General features: G+C 48.3%; 1 protein-coding gene across 9 annotated transcripts in view; it reads left to right on the top strand.

Annotated features, from left to right (window-relative positions):
- RIN2 (Ras and Rab interactor 2) overlaps positions 1 to 20143 on the top strand; it is a 230951-nt gene that overhangs the window by 171885 nt on the left and 38923 nt on the right. For 8 of the 9 annotated variants that reach the window (XR_011076831.1, XM_068565237.1, XM_068565238.1 and 5 more), the window contains 3 exons: positions 10026 to 10218; positions 13473 to 13584; positions 16907 to 16979. Coding sequence is in view for 8 of the 9 variants with exons in the window: in XM_068565237.1 (XP_068421338.1) it covers positions 10026 to 10218; positions 13473 to 13584; positions 16907 to 16979 (378 nt within the window). In the remaining variant the exon portion in view is untranslated. Of the gene's footprint in view, positions 1 to 10012; positions 10219 to 13472; positions 13585 to 16906; positions 16980 to 20143 lie in introns of all 9 variants that reach the window. The other variant, XM_068565235.1, reaches the window with a different exon arrangement.

Genomic DNA, 20143 nt, shown 5'->3' with positions numbered 1-20143 from the left:
GCTGGAGGGGGTGTCCATGAAGGAAACACACGAGCAGTGAGGACAGAGCTGCTAAAAGTTTGGATTTGTCGCCCTGGAAAGATTTGGGCTGCTTCTTTTCTCGCCCCAGGCCCTGAGATGGCCAGAGGCCAGGGGGCTCTTGCTGGCTGTGGTGATTTTTGCAGCTGTAGGGGAGGAAAACTTTCCTTTCTACCCTCTAGCTTCTATAGCTGATCTAGTAATTAAATTGACATAAGACCTTAACAGGAGAAAAACAAATTTTGTACGTAAAGGGGCCCCAAAGGCATGAAACCCAAAGACGGTCAGGCAAACAAGGCTTCTGTGCCACCCTGAGCTAGGAAAGGGCTCGGGATCTGGGGCTTCAAAGAGGAGAAGACAGTTCACAGGAAGGTGAGAGGAGCACGTGTTGGTAAACAGGTGTCTGCGATGCAGAGAAGTCTTTCTGTTACGGAAGGTCGCCTTTGCCAGTAGCTCTCTTCCTGGCCAGGCCTCTATCCAAGTTCTTTCAGGCAGTTAAGGGGAAGGTAGCTCTCTCTGAGTCAGCTGGGCTGAGTCTTCAACTTGAAACAATCCACTTGCTAAAGTGGCGTATTTTGGGGTGGCATATTCTGCTTCCCCTCCCCACCCATTTCCTGGTAAACACAGAGACAAGAACCCTTTGTCTCCTGAGACAGGAACCAGTGGCCAGATTCTATTGTCGGGGCCTGGCTGAGGACAGGCCTGAGTCAGAGGATGTGCAGTGGGGACCCAGGCGGAAGCTATGGAGACCCAGGGTCCCCCACTTCTCTTTGCCCACTGAGCTTCTCCCCTTTCTCCTTCACAAGGAGTCAACCTCCTACCCCATCCCCGTCAGGCCCAGAGCAAGCATTTATTCCACGCCTGCCCAGGGTTAGGCCTGAGTATGGCCAAGGGATGAAGTCAGGCTAGAAAGACATACGTGTGATACAGAGTAAAATGGGGTGAGCGCCCCAGAGGCATATAAACAGTGGGTGAAGGAATTCAGCGCACCTGCAGGAGCCCGGGTCGGGGGGTGGGGCGCTGGGGACAGGATTTGAGCCTGGTTTTGACAGGCGGGTCGGAGTCAGTTATGGACACTCAAGGACAGCTCGAACGTGGGCAAGGAGGGGGCTGAGCAGGGGCAAATAGATGCTTTTCTCAGGATGACCTTCCCCCTTGAAACTAAGAGAAGGGTTTGTGAAGATTAATACGGAAAAAATATTCTCTTCTCATTTGAACTGTCTCAGCCCAAGCTTCATTGATTGTGCCACGATTTTTCACTTATTCATGTACCATCTTTACTCTTCATCTACCTCATATTTTTCTTTAAATTGACTCACTTGTTACATTTATTTTAAAATAAATTTAATAAGCCAGTCATGAAAAGACAAGTGCCACGTGATTCTATTTATATGAGGTATTATTTATTTATTTATCTATTTATTTATTTATTTTATTTTTTGGGCTGCGTTGGGTCTTCATCGCTGCCCGCGGGCCTTCTCTAGTTGCGGTGAGCGGGGGCTACTCTTCGTTGCGGTGTGTGGGCTTCTCATTGCGGTAGCTTCTCTTATTGTGGAGCACGGCCTCTAGGCGCATGGGCTTCAGTAGCTGCGGCACGCGGGCTCAGTAGTTGTGGTTCGCGGTCTCTAGAGCGCAGGCTCAGTAGTTGTGGCACACGAGCTCAGCTGCTCCGTGGCACGTGGGATCCTCCCGGACCACGGCTTGAACCCGTGTCCCCTGCATTGGCAGGCGGATTCTTAACCACTGCGCCACCAGGGAAGTCCCTATATGAGGTATTTAGAGTTGTGAAATTCATAGGGACAGAAAGTAGAGGGTGGTTTCCAGGGACTAGGGGGAAGGGAAGAATGTGAGTTACTGTTTAACAGGTATAGAGCTTCAGATTTGCAAGAGGAAAACAGTTCTGAACGTGAATGGCTTTATTGGACGATTCTCAAATCAGGAAGGATCCCATCTAGCCAGGAGAAAGGAGCTCCCTCGAGCTGCAGAAAAGGAAAGGTTTTTTAAGGTAGAGAGGAAATGGAAACATGAAATTATTAGCAAAGAATTCATTGTTTTTGGCAATGTCACCTTCCTAAGGGAAAGGAAGGGGTCTCTCAGGCTGAATATATTATTAGTGCTTACAAGGAAATTTCAAGCTGGCTGGTTAAAGGTCACATTCCTGGGGAAGGTTGAAACCGTACTTAGGTTAGGTAGTAAGTTTTGATGAGCTCAGCACAAGTGACTCCATTTGGGACCTGTTGTTTCTTTTTTAACAGTACTGATGGTTGTACAACAATACGAATGTATTTAATACCACTTAAAAATGGTTAGGATAGTAAGTTTTATGTCATGTGTATTTTTCCACAATAAAAAATGGGGAAAAAAGTAAATATCCCCACCATAATTGGGAATTACACTAAATACATGTAACTATTATATTAAATACTGGACATTAAAATAAAAACTGTGCTTCCATGTACTACCTTAGTGTATCCAGCACTCTTTCGGAATTACTGTCAACTTTTAATAAACCATTGAAAAGTTATAAAATATCAGAATTAATCTATTCTATCCTACCAGGTAGGGTTTTGTTTTGTTTTTGAGTTCTTCGCTTTGTAGCAGGACTGCAGCTCTTTATGTGAGGCAAATAGGCAATGAGATGACTCTTAAGCCATAATTAAGTCCTAGGCAAAAGCAACTTGGAACCTTGGGCTCTGCTCTTGTTTTTTGTTTGTTTTTTTTTATTGACGACGTTAGCATCTTATTGATAATAATCAGCCCCATCTGTTTCTCTTGATTCATCCTCTGACTGTTTATTAGGCCTTTACAGTGTAAGCAAGGAAAAACTATTAGTTTTCTTAAAGGTCTGGAAGGTCCACTGGTGACTTTCAGGGAACCAGCCCTCGGGCTGCAGGAAGAGCTCTGAGTCTTCCCTGAGAGTTATCTTTGCTGGAAATCCAGGTAGGGCCTGGGAGGTAAGACCCAAGTAGAGCCTGTCTCTCACCCCTTCAGATCCCACAAGGCGGCCCTTGTGAATTACTCAGCCCCACATCCAACGCCAGGATTGGCCTGAAAAGAGCAGGCACAGCGGGCAGGGTACTGCTTCCACGAAGAGAACTGCCTTTTGTAAAGCCTGATAGAGGAGATCAAGGGTGGTGTGTGGGGCAAGGAATTGAGGAGTAGGGAAGAAGGGGACAAAGGCCGAAAGCCAAGGTGTACTTTAGGGGGTTGTGATAATCCTTCCTCCAAATAATCCTGCAGATTTAGTCATCCACATGTCTCCACATGACTCAACTTACAGAGCCCACTAGTTCTGTTAGTAGAGGCAAAGCAGAAAACCTAGTTAAAATATAAGGACGGCTTTTCCATGAAGGAGATTGCAAAGGTAGCGAATTCCAAGGTAGATGGGATAGGGTTTGTGCAAAGGTGCATTGCTCTCTTCCATGCAAACACACAGAGCGAGCCAGGGAGCCATGGAATCTGGTTTGGGAGCCCACCTTATATATATATCATATAATTATACAGATATAATTCCTCAGGGCACTTGCCATTCATTCTACGAGAGGTTTTCTGAAGTTGTTAATCGACTAAACCTGTCTCTTTTCTCATTGAACTGTGATATGACACTCTGCTCTAGAAAGGAAAAGTCTTAGCACATTTAAAATATTTAATTGAAATAGCTTTTGTCCTTAAAAAATAATCAAGTACGTCTTATCGTTAGGTGTTGATATAAATTATCCATTTAAAAAATGTAATTGTTCAGCTTCATGATGTGTTTCTAATGCACACAGGAAAGGTTTGGAGGGCTTTCTGTTTTTTCTGTGTACTTGTTTTGTCCCCATGTCCTGACTGAGGACAGAGCCCTCCAGAGCACTGCACTCGTGCTGAGACCCATTCGCCAGATGGACGTGTGCCACCCTTGTTGAGAGGAACAGCTGGGCATTTTGCCTTGTATCTAGTTCCCTTAAAGTTCATTTCTGCTATTCAACAGCTGAGCTAGGATTCTTGTATACAGAAGGTTGTCGAGTGTATCGACTGCACTGAAACAACTTCACGTCAAAGTTTCCTGTATTTTATGTATTGCTTTCTTAATTGCCTGTCTTTATTTGAAAAAATAAGACTTAACGGTAAAGTAATGTGTTGTTTGGGCTGGAGCTGGGGAGAGGGAGTGGTGTACTGGGAGGGACAAGGGAGCCTTTCTGAATATACTTTGGTTTAGACCCTGGACCTTAGAAGCTGCCTCAATGAACTGTGCCGTCCTCTGGGGTTCTGGATTAGGAGGACAAGAAAGTATCCCTTGGGGACGCTGCTACAAGTTTGTGGTTTCTCTGAACTGAATCTGATTCTGTGATCAGGTTTCTCTGCCCGTCCTGCATTAGGATGCGCGGGCTGCCATCACTTTTTCTTGCACCTGCCTAGGCTACCAACGCCTGGTCCCGGGAATGACGGGAATACAGCCAAGTGGAAAGGCCACTCACATCCCACACTCTGAAGAGTCTTAAATTGAGTGTGACCAGAATGTTAGAGAGCCCTGCCCCCGCCAGAGCGGGTGTAGTTGCCACCCATCTGCTATAGAGCCCTGAGGCCCGGGTTGGTTGGAATGGGAGCACATACTGTCTGAGTTTTCCAGTGTTTGTTCTCTGCCCCTGGAGGCACCTTAGGTTTGTGGGGCATTCTGTGCTTTGCCCAGTATTTTCACATGTGGGTGCAGGTCTCACTGAATCCATAATTGAGCTTCATCTCCTCATGAAAGTGGGCCTAGACACTTGGAAATAGTAGTAATAGTTGAATAAATAAATGAATCCTACGCTCATAAAAGCCCAGTGAGATGCTGTATATTTTCCCATCCCATTTTCCCCAACCTATTATTTTGAGAAATTTCAAATTGCAGAAAAGCTGCAAGAAGAGTACTATTCACCCATACTCACCAGTTGTTGAAATTTTACCACATTTTCCTTACCTCTATATTTTTCCCTTTTTTTGAGGGGGTGGAAGGGCATGAGGGGCTGATCATTTGGTACTTAATTTCTAACATTTTCACACTTTGCCTCTAAATTTTTCAGTATGCATCTCATGCATCTCTTAAGAACAAGAACATTTTCCTACATAACCATAATAAAGCTATCACAGTCAGGAGATTAAATATCAATACAGTGTTATCTAATATATACCCTTTTCAGATATTCCCAATTGTTCTTTTTTTTTTTTTTTTAAGATGAAATGAGCCTAGCTCGTTTTTTTTTTTTTTTTTTACTTTTATTTATGGCTGTGTTGGGTCTTCGTTTCTTCTGCGAGGGCTTTCTCTAGTTGTGGCAAGGGGGGGCCACTCTTCATCGCGGTGCGCGGGCCTCTCACCATCGCAGCCTCTCTTGATGCGGAGCACAGGCTCCAGACGCGCAGGCTCAGTAATTGTGGCTCACGGGCCTAGTTGCTCCGCGGCATGTGGGATCTTCCCAGACCAGGGCTCGAACCCGTGTCCCCTGCATTGGCAGGCAGATTCTCAACCACTGCGCCACCAGGGAAGCCCCCAATTGTTCTTTATAGCTGCTTTTTATTCTGAGGCCGTATGTGATCAATTCCGTGCACTCAACATGGTTGTCACATCTGTTTAGTCTCCTTTTATCTACAATAACCCACAGTTTCTTTTTTTAAATAATCTTTCACCACACTGACATTTTGAAGAGCTCAGGCCAGTGGTTTTGCAGAAGTCCCTGAATTTGGATTTGTCTGTTTCCTCCCATGTGGATTCACGTTAAATACATTTGGGGGCTGGAGGACTAGGTGGTGTTATAACCTTCTCAGAGCATCAGAGGTCAGAGGTACCATGTCAGGTGCTGGAGATGTTGACCCTGATCGCTTGGTCAGGGAGATGTCTCCTAGGTTCCTCCACTGTCAGGTCATCTTCTCCTCTTCAGGATAAGGAATCCATGGGATGATATTTTAAGGCTGTGAACGTTCTGTTTCCTAAGTCTTTCATTAACATCCATTCATGAGATGTTATTTGCCACTTTCAGACAAAGCTTAAAAAGGGATCTGGCCAGGTCTCAGGTGCCAGCCTTCCCACTGTGACCATCTCCTGAGTCTCCTACTCCGTGGTTTATCTTTTATAAGCCACTCATCCTTTGCCCACCTTCACAATTTGCATGCAGACATCTGTCTTAGAAATCATGGTTCTATTCATCTCATCAGGTTCTTTCTTGGGTTGGATTCTCTAGAAACAGAGCCAGAGACAGGGCTTATAGGATGGGATGGGGAGGAAGCCAGGCAAAGATGTCAGCAGGGGTGTTGCCTCTGCCTGACCCCTCAGGGAGCTCTGAAGTGGGACTAGCACCCCAGACGCGTTCCACCTTGAGGCAAGAAGCCCTGTCCTACACTCTGTATCAGTGTGTCCATGAGCAGTGCATCTGCTCCCAGGGGAGGGCATAGCTTCCTGGGTTGTCCAGAGAAGGGGGCAGATGTGAGCTTTTGGCAGCCAGCACTCATAGCAGCAGGGGCATGGATGCCTGGTTGGTAAAGGGGGTCTAGGCAGGCAGGGCGCCAACAGCATCCACTACAGTTTCAGTATTTCCCTCATTAGTTCTTTCCCAAGGCTTGTCCCCGATAAGCGGGACAAGCATGAGCTTAGTCATTTGCAAAGACAAGGTCTAATTTATGGTTGCTCCTTATGAGGCCCCATGAATCTTATTCACCGCCTTCCTGTCTAGGCCGTGGTTTTTAAAGGTGAGGTAGGTTGTCAGAACAAAGGCTTTATAGCTTCTTTTTTTTGGGGGGGGGAGGTGGGGATCTCTCTCACTCTTATATTTCTTTTCTTTTTTTTTTTTAAACATCTTTATTGGAGTATAATTGCTTTACAGTGTTGTGTTAGTTTCTGCTCTATAGCTTCTTAACAACTTGAGCAGGATGGGCCCTTCTAAGGAAGGAAGAAGTGTCAACTCTCAGCACATGAGTGTCAGGATTGCTGTGTTACAGGTGGTAGAATTTGGTCTTGGTAAAATATCACCAACTTGAGACGGCAGGGCTGAAATATGTCTTTATTAGAGTTCCCAGAACTCTTTCAATGGCTTGTTACTGGTCTCCCCTCCCCTCCAAAAAAAAAAAAAAAAAAAAAAAAAAACCTAATTGGGTCTGAGTTCAAGTGCATATTTTGCTCTTAGGTCTCAAGCACGTGCTACTCAAGTTCTGGGATTGGCAGCATCAGAGTTACCCCAGAACCTGCTACAAATGCAGAATCCTAGGCCTACCCCGGACCTGCAGAATCAGAATATCTGGGGCTGAAACCAGGAAGTGTGGCTTCACACCCCCCAGGAGATTTCTCACCCAGGCTCAAGCGCTGATGCAAAGCAATGGTTGTAAACTTGGCTGTGCCCTGGGGTCTCCTGGGGAACCTAAACCATTCTGATGTCTGCAGTTCTGCCCCAAAGTGTCTGATTTGTTTGATCTGGGGGTGCAGTCTAGCCATCAAAAAAATTGAAACTCCTCAGGCGATTTTCATGGGCAGCCAGGGGTGAAAAATCACTGCTGTAAAGTTGCCTGCATTACCTCATGGGAAAGGAGTTTTAACACCAGCTTCATTTTGAAGAGTTTGTTCCTAGAGCTGCAAAGATTCACTTCAAAATACCTGAAGGCCCTGGAATGGCATTTCCAGAATGAGGAACTGCCATTTCTGGGCACAGATGATCCCATCTGGAAAACTGCAGCAGCGGTAAAGAAAAACACTCACATATTTGAGAGCAGAGGAGATGTAAATCTTGAATGGGAACACGAGATTCTTTAGATCTGGAGCAAGTCAAGAGGTGATGGAGAGGGTGGGGGGGGGGTGGTCTCTGGCGGCCCTCGTGCTGTCATCGTGGGGGGCTGTTTCTGAGCCTGCACGCCCCAAAATGTTCATTTAGGTGGGCTTCCTCTTAGGGGTGGAGTGGTCCACGTGGGGGTGACACACCTCCTTTCCCCCCCTCCCCTTCATTCAGACCCACCACCTGTCTTCCTCACTGTTAAAGCCTTCCTCCAGGCCACACATTTGGGTCTCTTTGAGTGTAGACATTTGAAGATGTTGTGTACCCCACCTGAACTCGGCCGTGCAGACGTGGATGGTCAGGGTCTGAGTTCAAGTTAAAGCCTTCCTCACTGTTAAAGCCTTCCTCCAGGCCACACATTTGGCTCTCTTTGGGTGCAGACATTTGAAGATGGTGTGTACCCGCCTGAACTTGGCCGTGCAAACATGGATGGTCAGGCCTGGTGGTCCCACTGGCTGTTCCAGGACCATGTTGATGACCAGCTCATGGAGACCGCTGAGCGTGGTAGAGGGGAAGACACCCCAGAGCTTAAGCAGCCTCGGGCAGGGGTCTCCACCCTCTCTCGACAGAGGCCTGCCCTTGGGCAGGTTCCTCAAGCAACCTGAGCCTCCTGGTCCTCTTTTTGAAAACTGGGATCCTGGCACCTCCTTTCAGGGCTACCGTGAGGAATAGATGAGAAAATATTTATACAGGTTTGGCCAACAGTAGACACCACGTGGATACAAGCCATCCCGTGTTCACGATCTCACCTGTTACTTGCAAAGTTGGAGGAACACCAGAACTCTTGAATTTCTACCTCTGCCATTTCATGGCTCTTTATTACTCTGGACAGCTCAGGAGCTTCTTGGGGCTCAGTTTCCTCATTTGTAGCATGGGGATTAAATACTCAATAACAGGGTTAGGGTTGGGTGCCAAGGGAGATGATGGACATCAATATGGTATCTTTTTTTATAAATTTATTTATTTTTGGCTGCGTTGGGTCTTTGTTGCTGCACGCAGGCTTTCTCTAGTTGTGGTGAGCGAGGGCTACTCTTCGCTGCGGTGCGCGGGCTTCTCATTGCGGTGGCTTCTCTAGTTGTGGAGCACAGGCTCTAGGCACGCGGGCTTCAGTAGTTGTGGCGCGCAGGCTCAGTAGTTGTGGCTCCTGGGTTCTAGAGCGCCGGCTCAGTAGTTGTGGCGCACGGGCTTAGTTGCTCCGTGGCACGAGGGATCTTCCCTGACCAGGGCTCGAACCTGTGTCCCCTGCATTGGCAGGCAGATTCTTAACCACTGCGCCACCAGGGAAGTCCAATTTTTTTTTTTTTTGAGATCTTATCACATGCCATGCAATTCTGTGGTTTTCAGTATTTCACAAAGTTGTACAACCATGAGCTCACCTCATTCCAGAACATTTTCGTTACCTCGAAAGAACCTCCATTCCCACTAGCAGTCATGATATACCCCACGCCGCTCCCCATCCCCGGCAACCACTAATCTTTCTGTCCCTATGTTTTTACCTAATCTAGATATTTCATATAAGTAGAATCAGTGCACTGTTGTGTCCGGCTTCTTTCACTTAGCGTGGGGTCTTCAAGGTTTATTGACTGAATGACTATAATGGCTGAATAAAATTCCATTGTATGGATATACCACATTTTATTTACCCATTCTTTAGTTGATGGAGATTTGGGATGTTTCCACTTTATGTATGGCAATTATGAATAATGTTCATATGATTTTATGAATAACACACAACACACCATTCAACTGTGGGTTTCTATTGGAAATAATATAGTAATGAAAATGAAAGTGCCTGGAAAGAAACGAAATCCAGTTCTTTGGGTACAAAATGAGTGTGTGTGAGTGTGAGTGTTTGCTCTTAGCGCTTGCCTGGTCGTGCTTTTGACTTCACGGTTACCATATGGAATTTAGCATTTAGGGTGTTTGGCTCAAAGTAAGAAATGTTCTATGGCAGAAGACAGAGTAAACAGCATTTAGGATGTTTTTAGAACCTTGTGAAAACTGGGTTAGAAGTAGAAGGTTGGGTGTGTTGAGTGTTGTTGAGTACTGTCTGTAACATTAGAGATGAAGAGTGAAATAGAGCTTGGTGTCTGCCCCCGGAAAGCTTTCAGCCTGGAGGGGAAGGCAAAGGAGGTGGTGATGACAGGACGGCCCCGCCTAGGGGACCGAGGAATGCTGTCCTTGTGCGGGGGATCGTGCCGCAGTCGTTTGACCCCTGCCAGTTCTCTCTCCTAGCATGGTGAGACACAAGGACGATGGCTACTCCGAGGAAAAGGATGTGAAGACCTGTCCCCGGGACTCTGGCTACGACAGCCTGTCCAACAGGCTCAGCGTCTTGGACCGGCTCCTGCACACCCACCCCATATGGCTGCAGCTGGGTCTGAGCGAAGACGAGGCGGCAGGAGTCCTACGGGCACAGCCTCCAGGGGTAAGACTCAGAAGCGGGAAAGCATGTGGAGGCGGGCAGGGCTGCCGCTTCCTTAAAGAGAAAGACAGACGTGGCGTTCCAGAGAGCTCTTCCCAGCCTGCAGGGAGCACGGTTCCCGGTGTGTACCTCGTTCCAGTGCAGAGAAATTCTGGAAATTACGGAGGCAGCTCCCAGGAGCAGAGCCCTTCATGATTTGTCTTTCTGCCTTCCTCTGCCCGGTGACCATGTGTACGCAGGTCTGCAGGATAACCGGGCACCTGGGTCCTGAGGAGGGGCCGCTGGCTGGAGGCCCTGGGCCTGCCTTCTGGAGATCCGAGGTTGGGGTTGAGTCTGGTTGTGGGGTCCTCAGTTGCCCCTGTGGTTTTCCTTTCAGTATGAGCCTGGGAACCCTGCCAGGGCCCAACCATCCAACGTGGGACCCAATCTTCAAAAGTTCCATGTCCATAGTCTTGTCTGCTCTGGCTGTCAATGTGATCCTCCTTTCCTTGGATTGTCTCAGGGACAGATCAAAGTCCAGTTGGGTTTTTTCAGCTCCCCCCTACCCAAGACCAGTCTAATCTTACTCAAGCCCACTCCATGATGCTGTAGAAGTTTCTCAGAAAATGTTATTCAGTGATGGGTAGGTATTTCCTGTGCTGTCTGACATGGTAGCCACTTGCCTCATGTAGCTATTTAACTTACATTAATAAAATGAAATAGAATAAAAAATTCGGTTCCTCAGTGGCATTAGCCACATTTTAAGGGCTCACTAGTCCCAGGGGTTGGTGGCTACCATATTGGATGGATAGCACAAAGTAGTGACCATTTCCACCATCATAGAAAGTTCTACTGGACAGCGCTTGTGTATAATGTCTACTTCCAAAACAAGGATAAATACAGTAAATCACGGATAAAATAATACTGGAAACAACACACAACAAGAGATAGAAACTAAGAAATAGATGGAGAGGCAAGGAGAAAATTCCTTCAGTAGCTGGCTGAAGAATGTTGTAACAGTTGGGCACAAAAATAAATTTTTAAGTTTCCTATCAGCCAGAGCTTGTCAGTTATCACTTTTTGATTTGTGAGTCTTTGTTTCTCATCTGACAGAAGCAGAAGGACTAAGTCCTCTGTTGGGACACACTCAGGGTGACAAGCACAGTATTCGATCATCTCTGCAGAGAATTCCTTGGCCAGCATGCGGGTTGTTGCCCTTGGTTTTGGTCGATATGATCAGGACCCCCTTCTGTGAGGCCCCCACTTTTTTCAGGTTGAGTTGTCTGCTCCTGTATTTCTGCAAAAAATTCTAAAGAGGGAGGTTGCCATGTTGCTAGGCAACAATTCCCCTCCCTGCCCGTCCCCGCTCCTGGAGTCAGGCACGTCCATTCCTGCTGAGACCTGATGGGAAGCAAGTCAGGCAGAAGGTTCTCCACCTACCTGAGCCCTGGGCAGGACCTGCCTGATGGGGTGGGGCAGGCCGAGGGCGGGGTGAGGACGGAAGAGGCCACGGTTCACCAGGAGAAGTGAGGATGCTGAAGAGAAGGAAGGGCAGGTGTGTGAAGGAGAGAGATTTGAAAGACCAGCTCTGGTGGCATCTGGTCCTTGGGACGCCACCATCCCTGATTCATCTACAACCTAAGACAGTGGCCGGCAAACTGTTTCTATAAAGAGTCGGAGTGTCACTATTTGGGGCTTTGTAGCCCATACAGTCTCTGTCACAGCCACTCAACTCTGCCATCGTAGGGCAGCCATAGCCATAGACAGTACGTAAACCAAGAAGCAAGGCTGTATGTCAATAACACTGTGTTTGTGAAAGCAAGCAGCAGGATGGATTTGGTCTGTAGGCCATGCTTTGCCAACTGTTGACCTAAGGTTTCAGATGTTCAGGAGATACAGCTTAGAGGTTGTGCCCTCCCTGACCCCAAGGCTCAAGGAGATCCCACCTCCCTAAGGGAGCGATACTTCTTTCCACCAACCAGCAGCTACCTCCCACCAGTACTTTGGGGCTTTTACTCAACACGATAGCATTGAGGAAGCACCTGCTTAAGCTTCAGGGTGACCCAGAGCCATTGACTCCCAAGAGCTGGCAAATTTTTTGGCTGCCTCCCTATGGGTGCTGGGAAAAAAGAGGGAACTTAAGATCTTCCTGTCTCCTTACCAGATACCCAATTCCCGTTACCCCTCCTCCCCAAAAAATCATCTTAGGAGCTATTGACTGGACATTGAGAAAGAAATGAAGATTAGGTGGAAAAAATAAAAGGCTGTAGAAAAGCAGGAGAGAGTAGGTATCCAAATGCAGAGGAAAGAGAAGTAGGTAAAGAAACAGGACAGGATGGGATCCTTGGAGAAGGCTCACGTACCCCAGGAGGGAACAGGGACGCAGCAGATCACCACACTGCAAACTCCAGGGAGTGCCATTTGATTTGTTGTCTAAGTAGATGGCGCCCCCTGGAGTTGTGCAGCGCATGGCCTGCACAGCAGTATGCGGCATACTCACCTCTGCAGTGACAGAGGATAGGATGGTCTCCTGAGATCAGCACTGGGAGTTGGGTGGGTTTAAACATACATCTAAAGACATTATTTGGAACTGGAGGGAGCTGTCACAAAATGAAGCGAGTCAGGAGTAAAGTTAGGACCGCCAACCTCAGTGTTGGCTGTGGCGAACCTCAGAGCCCAGCTACCTGTCTCCCAAGGGAAGTTGCCATTTTCAGCTCCAGCGGATGTGGCCATGCCTGGTCTTGCCTTATCATCTCATTTTCCAAGAGAAGCTAAACATTCGGATTTTAACGTGAAAAACAAAAAACCTTGTGCTTTTTCACTGTTGGCAACAAATTCAGATTTCTATCTTAAATACACCCATAAGCCAAATTAGCCAAAGAACTTCTAATTCACCACCTATGGCTTAGCCGTGTTACCTGTGTCTAGAAATTTAGGGTTCGTCAACCAGCATGCCTTTATCAGACACAGGCTAGAGAATATGTACCGTGAGCTGTAAAGCAGTCACCAGACTGAAAATGCTTTTGCACACTTAGCCTCATGGAGAAGGTTCTGTCAAAGGGAAAGTGGGATTCTCCTGAGGCCGGTTACCAAAGAAGGGCATCTGTGGCCTGCTTGCTCATCACCCCTTTCCATGGCAGCAGTGTTCTGCCTTAGGCCGTGTAGTTCGGCTACGAGAGGGGTTCCACTCATGGATGCTGGGTGTGCAGGTAATCACATGCCCAGGTCCCAGCCTTTGAGATGTTTCCTAAGCTTGAATTTTTTTTCCCCTCCCCTAGATCTTCCTGGTTCGTAAATCCACCAAAATGCAGAAGAAAGTCCTCTCCCTTCGCCTGCCCTGTGAATTTGGAGCCCCACTCAAGGAATTTGCTATAAAGGAAAGCACATACAGTAAGTGGTCAACGGATGGTTAGGTCCCGGTGACACGAGGGCCTGGGGTCTTTGAGCAAGTAGAAGAGGAGAGAGCCTGCACTTTGAGATGGACAGACGTGGGTCTGTGTCCCAGCGCTATCGCTTGTCCCCAGGATGACTGGGCAGGTAACCTACCCTAGGAGCCTCGGTTTTCTTATCTGTATAGTGTTAACAGTTCAGTTAAACAACTTGTGTGCAAGGTTCGCATTCTACTGCCTGGCATATGGCAGGGGCCTAACAGAGGCTGGTTTCCTCGCCCTCTTCCCAGTTATGCAGGGCGTGGTCCCCAGGTTTGCTGATGACTAAGCTGCAGGGTGGGCTGCACAACTGAGCCTTTTTATGGGCTCTCACGCCAAAGAGTGCGTCTGCACAGCTCTGTGAATAGTCCCTGAAGGGGACATGTTCCCTCTAGGCCATCACTGTTCAGTGTGCTATGAAAGGCAGCTGATCGTAGGCAGAATCTAGCCCTTTGGAAAAATGGACTGGCTGAAGTTTTGGAGGGATAGTGGTCAGGGGTGTTGGTTTCTTTCTGCCGAACCATGGTCACTGGAAATCTGAAATCTTGGAAGGCCAAGTTTTCAATGGAAAAGGGAACAAACAGTCCTGATGTCCTGCCAGGCCCCCAGTAGCAATCAGAAGATGGACCTACACCCCCAAGGGGAAGGCTTCACTGAGCCGCAGGTGAGCAAGCTGAGGTGTGAAGGCGAGTTTGGATGCTGGGCAACTGTCCAATAAGATGATGGAGACCAGGTTCTCGTTATAAGCTGAGCAAGCCTCAGTCCCTGCCTTTGAAGGAGCCGAAGGTCCTGAGACCAATTTCAGGGCAGATACTGGCTTCCACTCAGCCCAGAGTTCATAGTCTTGCTGAGCCCGGGAGTCATTAACTGGGTCTGGAGGAGGTGTTCCTGGAGCATCCTCTCTGTGATGTATGACTGGCCCCAGGTCCCGTGAGGTTTTCCCTCCAGGCCTCTCCCAAGGTCCCTGGCTTCAGGGAAAAGCTTCCACGTGCAAAGTCATCTGAGCAGTCACTGAACCTGGCTCATGATCCGCCGGTTTATTTACATTAGGAGGGAATCAGAAGGTGGATTTCAAACCCACCATCTGAAAGGCAGTGAATTAAATATTAAATGAACAACGGTGATTCTGAGTTGGCTTTTGAAGCTCAGCTAGCCAAGAAGCAATATATCTAAGTGGTTTTTTGTTTTGTGTCTTAATTATATATTTGCTTTTGGCTGCATTGGGTCTTCGTTGCTGCACACGGACTCTTCTCTAGTTGTGGCGATCAGGGGCTGCTCTTCGTTGCGGTGCGTGGGCTTCTCATTGCGGTGGCTTCTCTTGTTGTGGAGCACGGGCTCTAGGCGCGCAGTCTTCAGTTAGTTGTGGCTCACGGGCTCAGTAGTTGTGGCTCACGGGCTCTAGGGCGCAGGTTCAGTAGTTGTGGCACACGGGCTTAGTTGCTCCGCGGCGTGTGGGATCTTCCCGGACCAGGGCTCGAACCCGTGTTCCCTGCATTGGCAGGCAGATTCTCAACCACTGCGCCGCCAGGGAAGTCCCCGAAGTGGTTTTTAAATCCTTTCTAACAGCCAAAGTTAACCATGATAAGTTAGCCTGCAAATCCCTCCTTCCCCTCCCGCAATAAGTACAGTTAGTGTTCGTACTTTAAACTTTTCTTGTTCACCTGAGGTCCCTCCCTGGCTGAACAATTTTCCTCCCTATTTTGTAAAGACTTTTATCACTTCCCTAGTCCTCTCCAGGTGACTTAAAGGGGCTGAAAGAGCTAGTCTGAGTAAAGCATTAACCTGCCTATGACTGATGACCACCAGGCCTCAGTCCCACCGGTTCCCCTTCCCGGCCAGGGTCTACCTTCTCTGCAAATTGAGGTGCACTGAGAGAGGAAGAACTGGCTTTAAAAACATAAGATATTTTGTCATAACATCTGGACAGTGTGTTTCATAATAAGTACCACCTCATATCTGTGTAGACTTCTTTCACGTGTTACTCCCTTTTTTTAAATGTTTATTTATTTATTTATTTGGTTGTGCCGGCTCCTTAGTTGCAGCATGCGGACTCTTAGTTGCGGCATGTGTGTGGGATCTAATTCCCTGACCAGGGATTGAACCTGGGCCCCCTGCATTGGGAACGTGGAGTCTTACCCACTGGACCACCAGGGAAGACCCTAAGTTACTACATTTTTTAAAAAATTGCACTTCCCACTACTATCCTTCTGGGAGACAAGGGAAGTACAGTTATGGTCCATTTTACAGATGAGAAAACCGAGGCTCAGAGAGGTTAACCTACCCCAAGTCCATTCCCTTTTACTTAGCTCACGAAATTGTGGTGCACATGTGTGTGTGTTTCTGTTTCTGTGTCTGTCTGTCTGTCGCTCATGGTATATGTGTGGAGGTATAGATGTGTTTGGGGTGCTACAGAAATAGTAAGCGAAATAATACAACGTAAGCAAGTAATAAGCAAAATAAATGAGGCTATGGAAGGGAGAGAAACTCGTCTGATTGAGGAAATGAGGAAATCTTCACACAGCTGAGGCTCTTTGGAATGTTGCTGGAAGAATGGCTGCAGGGGTGGCATTTCGGCAAAGAGGGAGTGAGGAGTGGTTGGCAAATACATGAGTTGTTGAAGTCAAGCCGCTGTCTGTTCCATCATCTAGAAGATGTACGAAATGGCACACCGTCTTGCCAGAATATTTCTTGCACGCTTGGTGGTGGCGGTGGGAGTGGGTAGGGGCTAAGTAAATGAATTTTAGAATCTTTCCTACAGAGTTGAAGTCAAAGCTGATTTATGAGAACCCCGTGTTATCCTCCAAGCCTCGAGCTCCTTCTCTGCCTTGTGTCTGTACCAGAAGTGGCCCGTTTTGGCAAAGAGGGTTGTGACCCAGGAGGTCCGGCCCGGGAGGGTCAAGGGCCGGTGGGGCCTTGGTGTCCCCCAAGCCCTGTCTCCTGATGGCCTCTCACTCCAGCCAGTCTGGCCCCTTGACCCTGCCCAGCTTTGCATCCCAAACTTTAAAAAAAGATAGCTGTGTCATTTGAGTCTGCGCTGGTCTGTTTACCAGGCACTGGAGCACGTGCTCCAATGAGTCAGGGGCCAGACTTCTAGGCCCCCAACCCCTCCCCTGGCCTGTGTCTGGCGACTGCACAGCTGGTTCCCATCAGCCGTGCGGGAGTCGGTCAGGGAGCACAGAGATGCTTCTGCCCTCGCAGCAGGCAACATCCAATGTTGAGGGCCTTTCCTTTCCCAGGATGCGCTCAGGGACACTCAGCTGGTTTCCAAACTCTCTCTTTTCCAGCCTTTTCCCTGGAAGGCTCAGGAATCAGTTTTGCGGATTTGTTCCGGCTCATTGCTTTCTACTGCATCAGCAGGTAAGGCCTCTTCGTCTCCCGATTTCAAGCCCCTGCTCGGCGTGTGCACTATCACCGGCCCCCGGGTTTCTTGATTCGTCCCGGGCGCAGGGCTCTGGAAGGCTTGTCACCTACTGAATGTCCCTGGAAGGATTGGCCCCTGAGGTGAAAGGGTCACCAGGCCCCCTGTGCCAGGCTTAAGATCAGAATAACTAGCCCAGCCCCTCTAAGTGTAAAATAACACGCACACGCAGAAAGGGACCCGTGATGCAAACGTGTAATGTTTAAAGGTCCCTGATAATGTTTCTGAAAAACCCCCAGTGGATGCAGTTCATCTAGAAATGTGGTTCCTTCAACCAGCCCATAAATCTTGCATCACTCTCCTTCAGGCCCGCTGGGTACCCCTGTCTTTTTTGTAACTAAAGGGACTGTTTCAGTCTACATGAAGCCAAGCCCCAAATCCCGATGTTAGCAAGTGTCAGGAGAGTGCAAGTTGGGGAAGGCTTTCTTCTTTCTTTCTTTTCTGTGAGCCATCCCAGTTTCTCAAGTCAAGGGTTCTTTCCATGAATGAGGCTCAAAACTCATTGTCTGCAGGGGTCGATGTTGCCTCCCCTCAGGTAGCCTGGCTCAGTTGGCCTCCTTGGCTTTTCTTGTGCATCTGTTGCAGCCCATAGAGCAGAGACGGGCTAGATCCTTGGGGGTTGGGGGGAGGGTGGGCACCAAGCTGTCCACTCCCGGAGGTCCCCAGGCCAGGCCAGCTGAAGCTGCAGTCAGTGGCCTGAGGGGGGAGGGCACTTCCAGAGGGGGAGCCCAGCGGGAAGAAGTGGGGGCTTCCTCCAGAATGGGACCAGAGCCCTGTGAGTGCCCTGCAGGGGCCGCCACCTACCAGGGTGTGGGCAGGAGCCCTCACCTGTGTGAGGAAGTCCGCCCAAAGCGAGGAGGCCAGTGCAGAAGCCCTCACATCCCCAGGGATGCACACCTGCCCTGGCGTGAGCCCGGCAGCCCCTGGGAGTGACTGTCAACCCTGGCATGTCGGTCAGAGGTGAGGCTGGCCGACATTTGCACGTTACAGTTTGCTTCTTGACGAGCCTGCCGTTGTTGTGAAAGATCATCCCACCTATAAAACAGGATTTGGCAGCCATGCACGAAAGATACCATCTCTCCCCTTGGTGGTCACTGTAAACTAAGTGCCGCTGTCTGGAGTCGCTTGGTGACTAAAGGGGACAGAGTACCTAGAAGCCTTGGTGACCCACAAAGCATGATGCCAACACAAGATGCTCACGGGCAAATCCCTATGTTGACATTTTGTGATTAATATTCAGTCTCCTCCTCTTTAGAGATATGATATATAGAGTAAAAAAATTAAAAAAATAAATCTAGCTTATGCATGCATTAAAACTCTTGAGTGAAACGTTTATACAGAAGATGGCTTTATTTTGTCTGTTATGCAAGTTTTAGAACCAGGGTTAGGTGAGAAGGAGGCGCCCCCTCTTTGTGTGTGTGTGTGTGTGTGTGTGTGTGTGTGTGTGAGAGAGAGAGAGAGAGAGAGAGGAGAGGCTGTGTCATGCCCTTGGCTGGCACGGGGGGAGAGTACTCACGCACAGCATCTAATTTTCTAGTAGATCAAAGCCTAAAACCACCCATTAGTGAATGACAGGTGTGGTTTCCTGTCATCTCTCATTAAGGAAAACCCAAACCAATTATGCAATATTTAGGCTCTAGGTACTGCATTGGGCAAAGTAAAACCTTAAAATAAACGTAGGTTGGTTTTGTTATGTGTGGCTTTCCTCCCAATTGCCTAAAGAAAGTAGGTTTTCATTAAGTGGGTACAGCCATGGAAAATACAGATTTGCATGATGCTTTGGTGTTACAAAATTCTGGTCTCAATAGTCTTCATTTAACATTATAATCAGGGCCATGGCCTCTCCTGGGTCCGGCAGCAGCTCTTATACAAACGCCGCATCCCCTGACGCTCCACCTGCTTCATTCAGAACAGATGCAAGTGGACGAGGTGCTCACAATGTTTGGGGACAGATGAAAGGGTCTCCTGGAAGCAGGAGGTGACCCGGGCTTAATACCCCAGGAAAGAGGAGCCTCCCGACTGCCAACTCCTAGCGTTTATGTGAGCCCTCGTGTAACAAACCTTAGTAACAAACCTTACTAATTTGTTATTCATTGTCAACAGCCTCAAGGGCTCCAAAAGTCTCCAGTCATCCAGATTTAATCTGATTCAGCCTACAGTGTTGCCCAATCTTACTGTAAACGACTAGTTGTTTTGTATAGTTATTTTCTTCAGTGGAAATCTTCAGGTCATCTTGTGTTGCCAAAACACAGGCAGGAGCTCCGAGCTTTGTCCTCACGTTCTCCACCCCAGCCACGGGGGTTGGGGTGGGGGGGGGGGTTGGGGATGGGGGTCTCCTTGCTGTTCTTCATACATGCCAGACCCTCTCCCACTCCAGGGCCTTTGCACCTGCTGCTCCTTCTGCCTGGAATGTTCTTTCCCTCGTAGTTTACTTCCTGGCCACCTTTAGATCTTCAGTCAAATGCTACCTGCTCACGGGGCCTTCCCTGGCCAACTCTCACACTTGAACCCTCTTTATTTTTCCCCTTTTGTGCTTTACTTTTATCCATGGGGCACATCCCCTTCTCGTGTGTTCTATGAATTGCTTGATTGTTCTCTGTCTGCTGGCGTCCGCTGGAGTGAAGCTCTGTGCAGGTGGGGACTTTGTCTGTTTTGTTCCCAGCACCTGGCACATCATAGATGACCATAGACTTTGCTGGATGGATGAATGAATTCTTTCTTTGTACCACCACTGAAAAAAATAAGTCCTTTTCTGATAAGTCACCCTTGTCATTGCATATTCATTCATCCATTTATTCAAAACACATTCTCTCCCTGTCTGTGTCAGCCAAGGCCCTGTGCTGAGCCCCGTGAAGATTTCATCAGTGCTTAGAGCATGATCCTAACCCTTGTGCATGAAGATGAACAAGTGCTTTTTAAGTCTGCCTCTGCCCTTTCGGAGAAAGCAGAAGGTCATGGTGGCGACACTATGCCCTGGCCGCAGCAGGACCCTGGTGCCAGCCCAGCTCCTTCCTCTTGGGCCTGCTGGTCCGTGATGCTGCAGTGCATGTGTTTCCTGGTCTACACATGGCACGATGCTGCTTGGGGGCAGGACTGTCACATG

Source organism: Eschrichtius robustus, chromosome 16, assembly GCF_028021215.1.
Source record: "Eschrichtius robustus isolate mEscRob2 chromosome 16, mEscRob2.pri, whole genome shotgun sequence".
Taxonomy (NCBI): domain Eukaryota; kingdom Metazoa; phylum Chordata; class Mammalia; order Artiodactyla; family Eschrichtiidae; genus Eschrichtius; species Eschrichtius robustus.
This window is presented reverse-complemented; position numbering and strand designations above follow the sequence as displayed.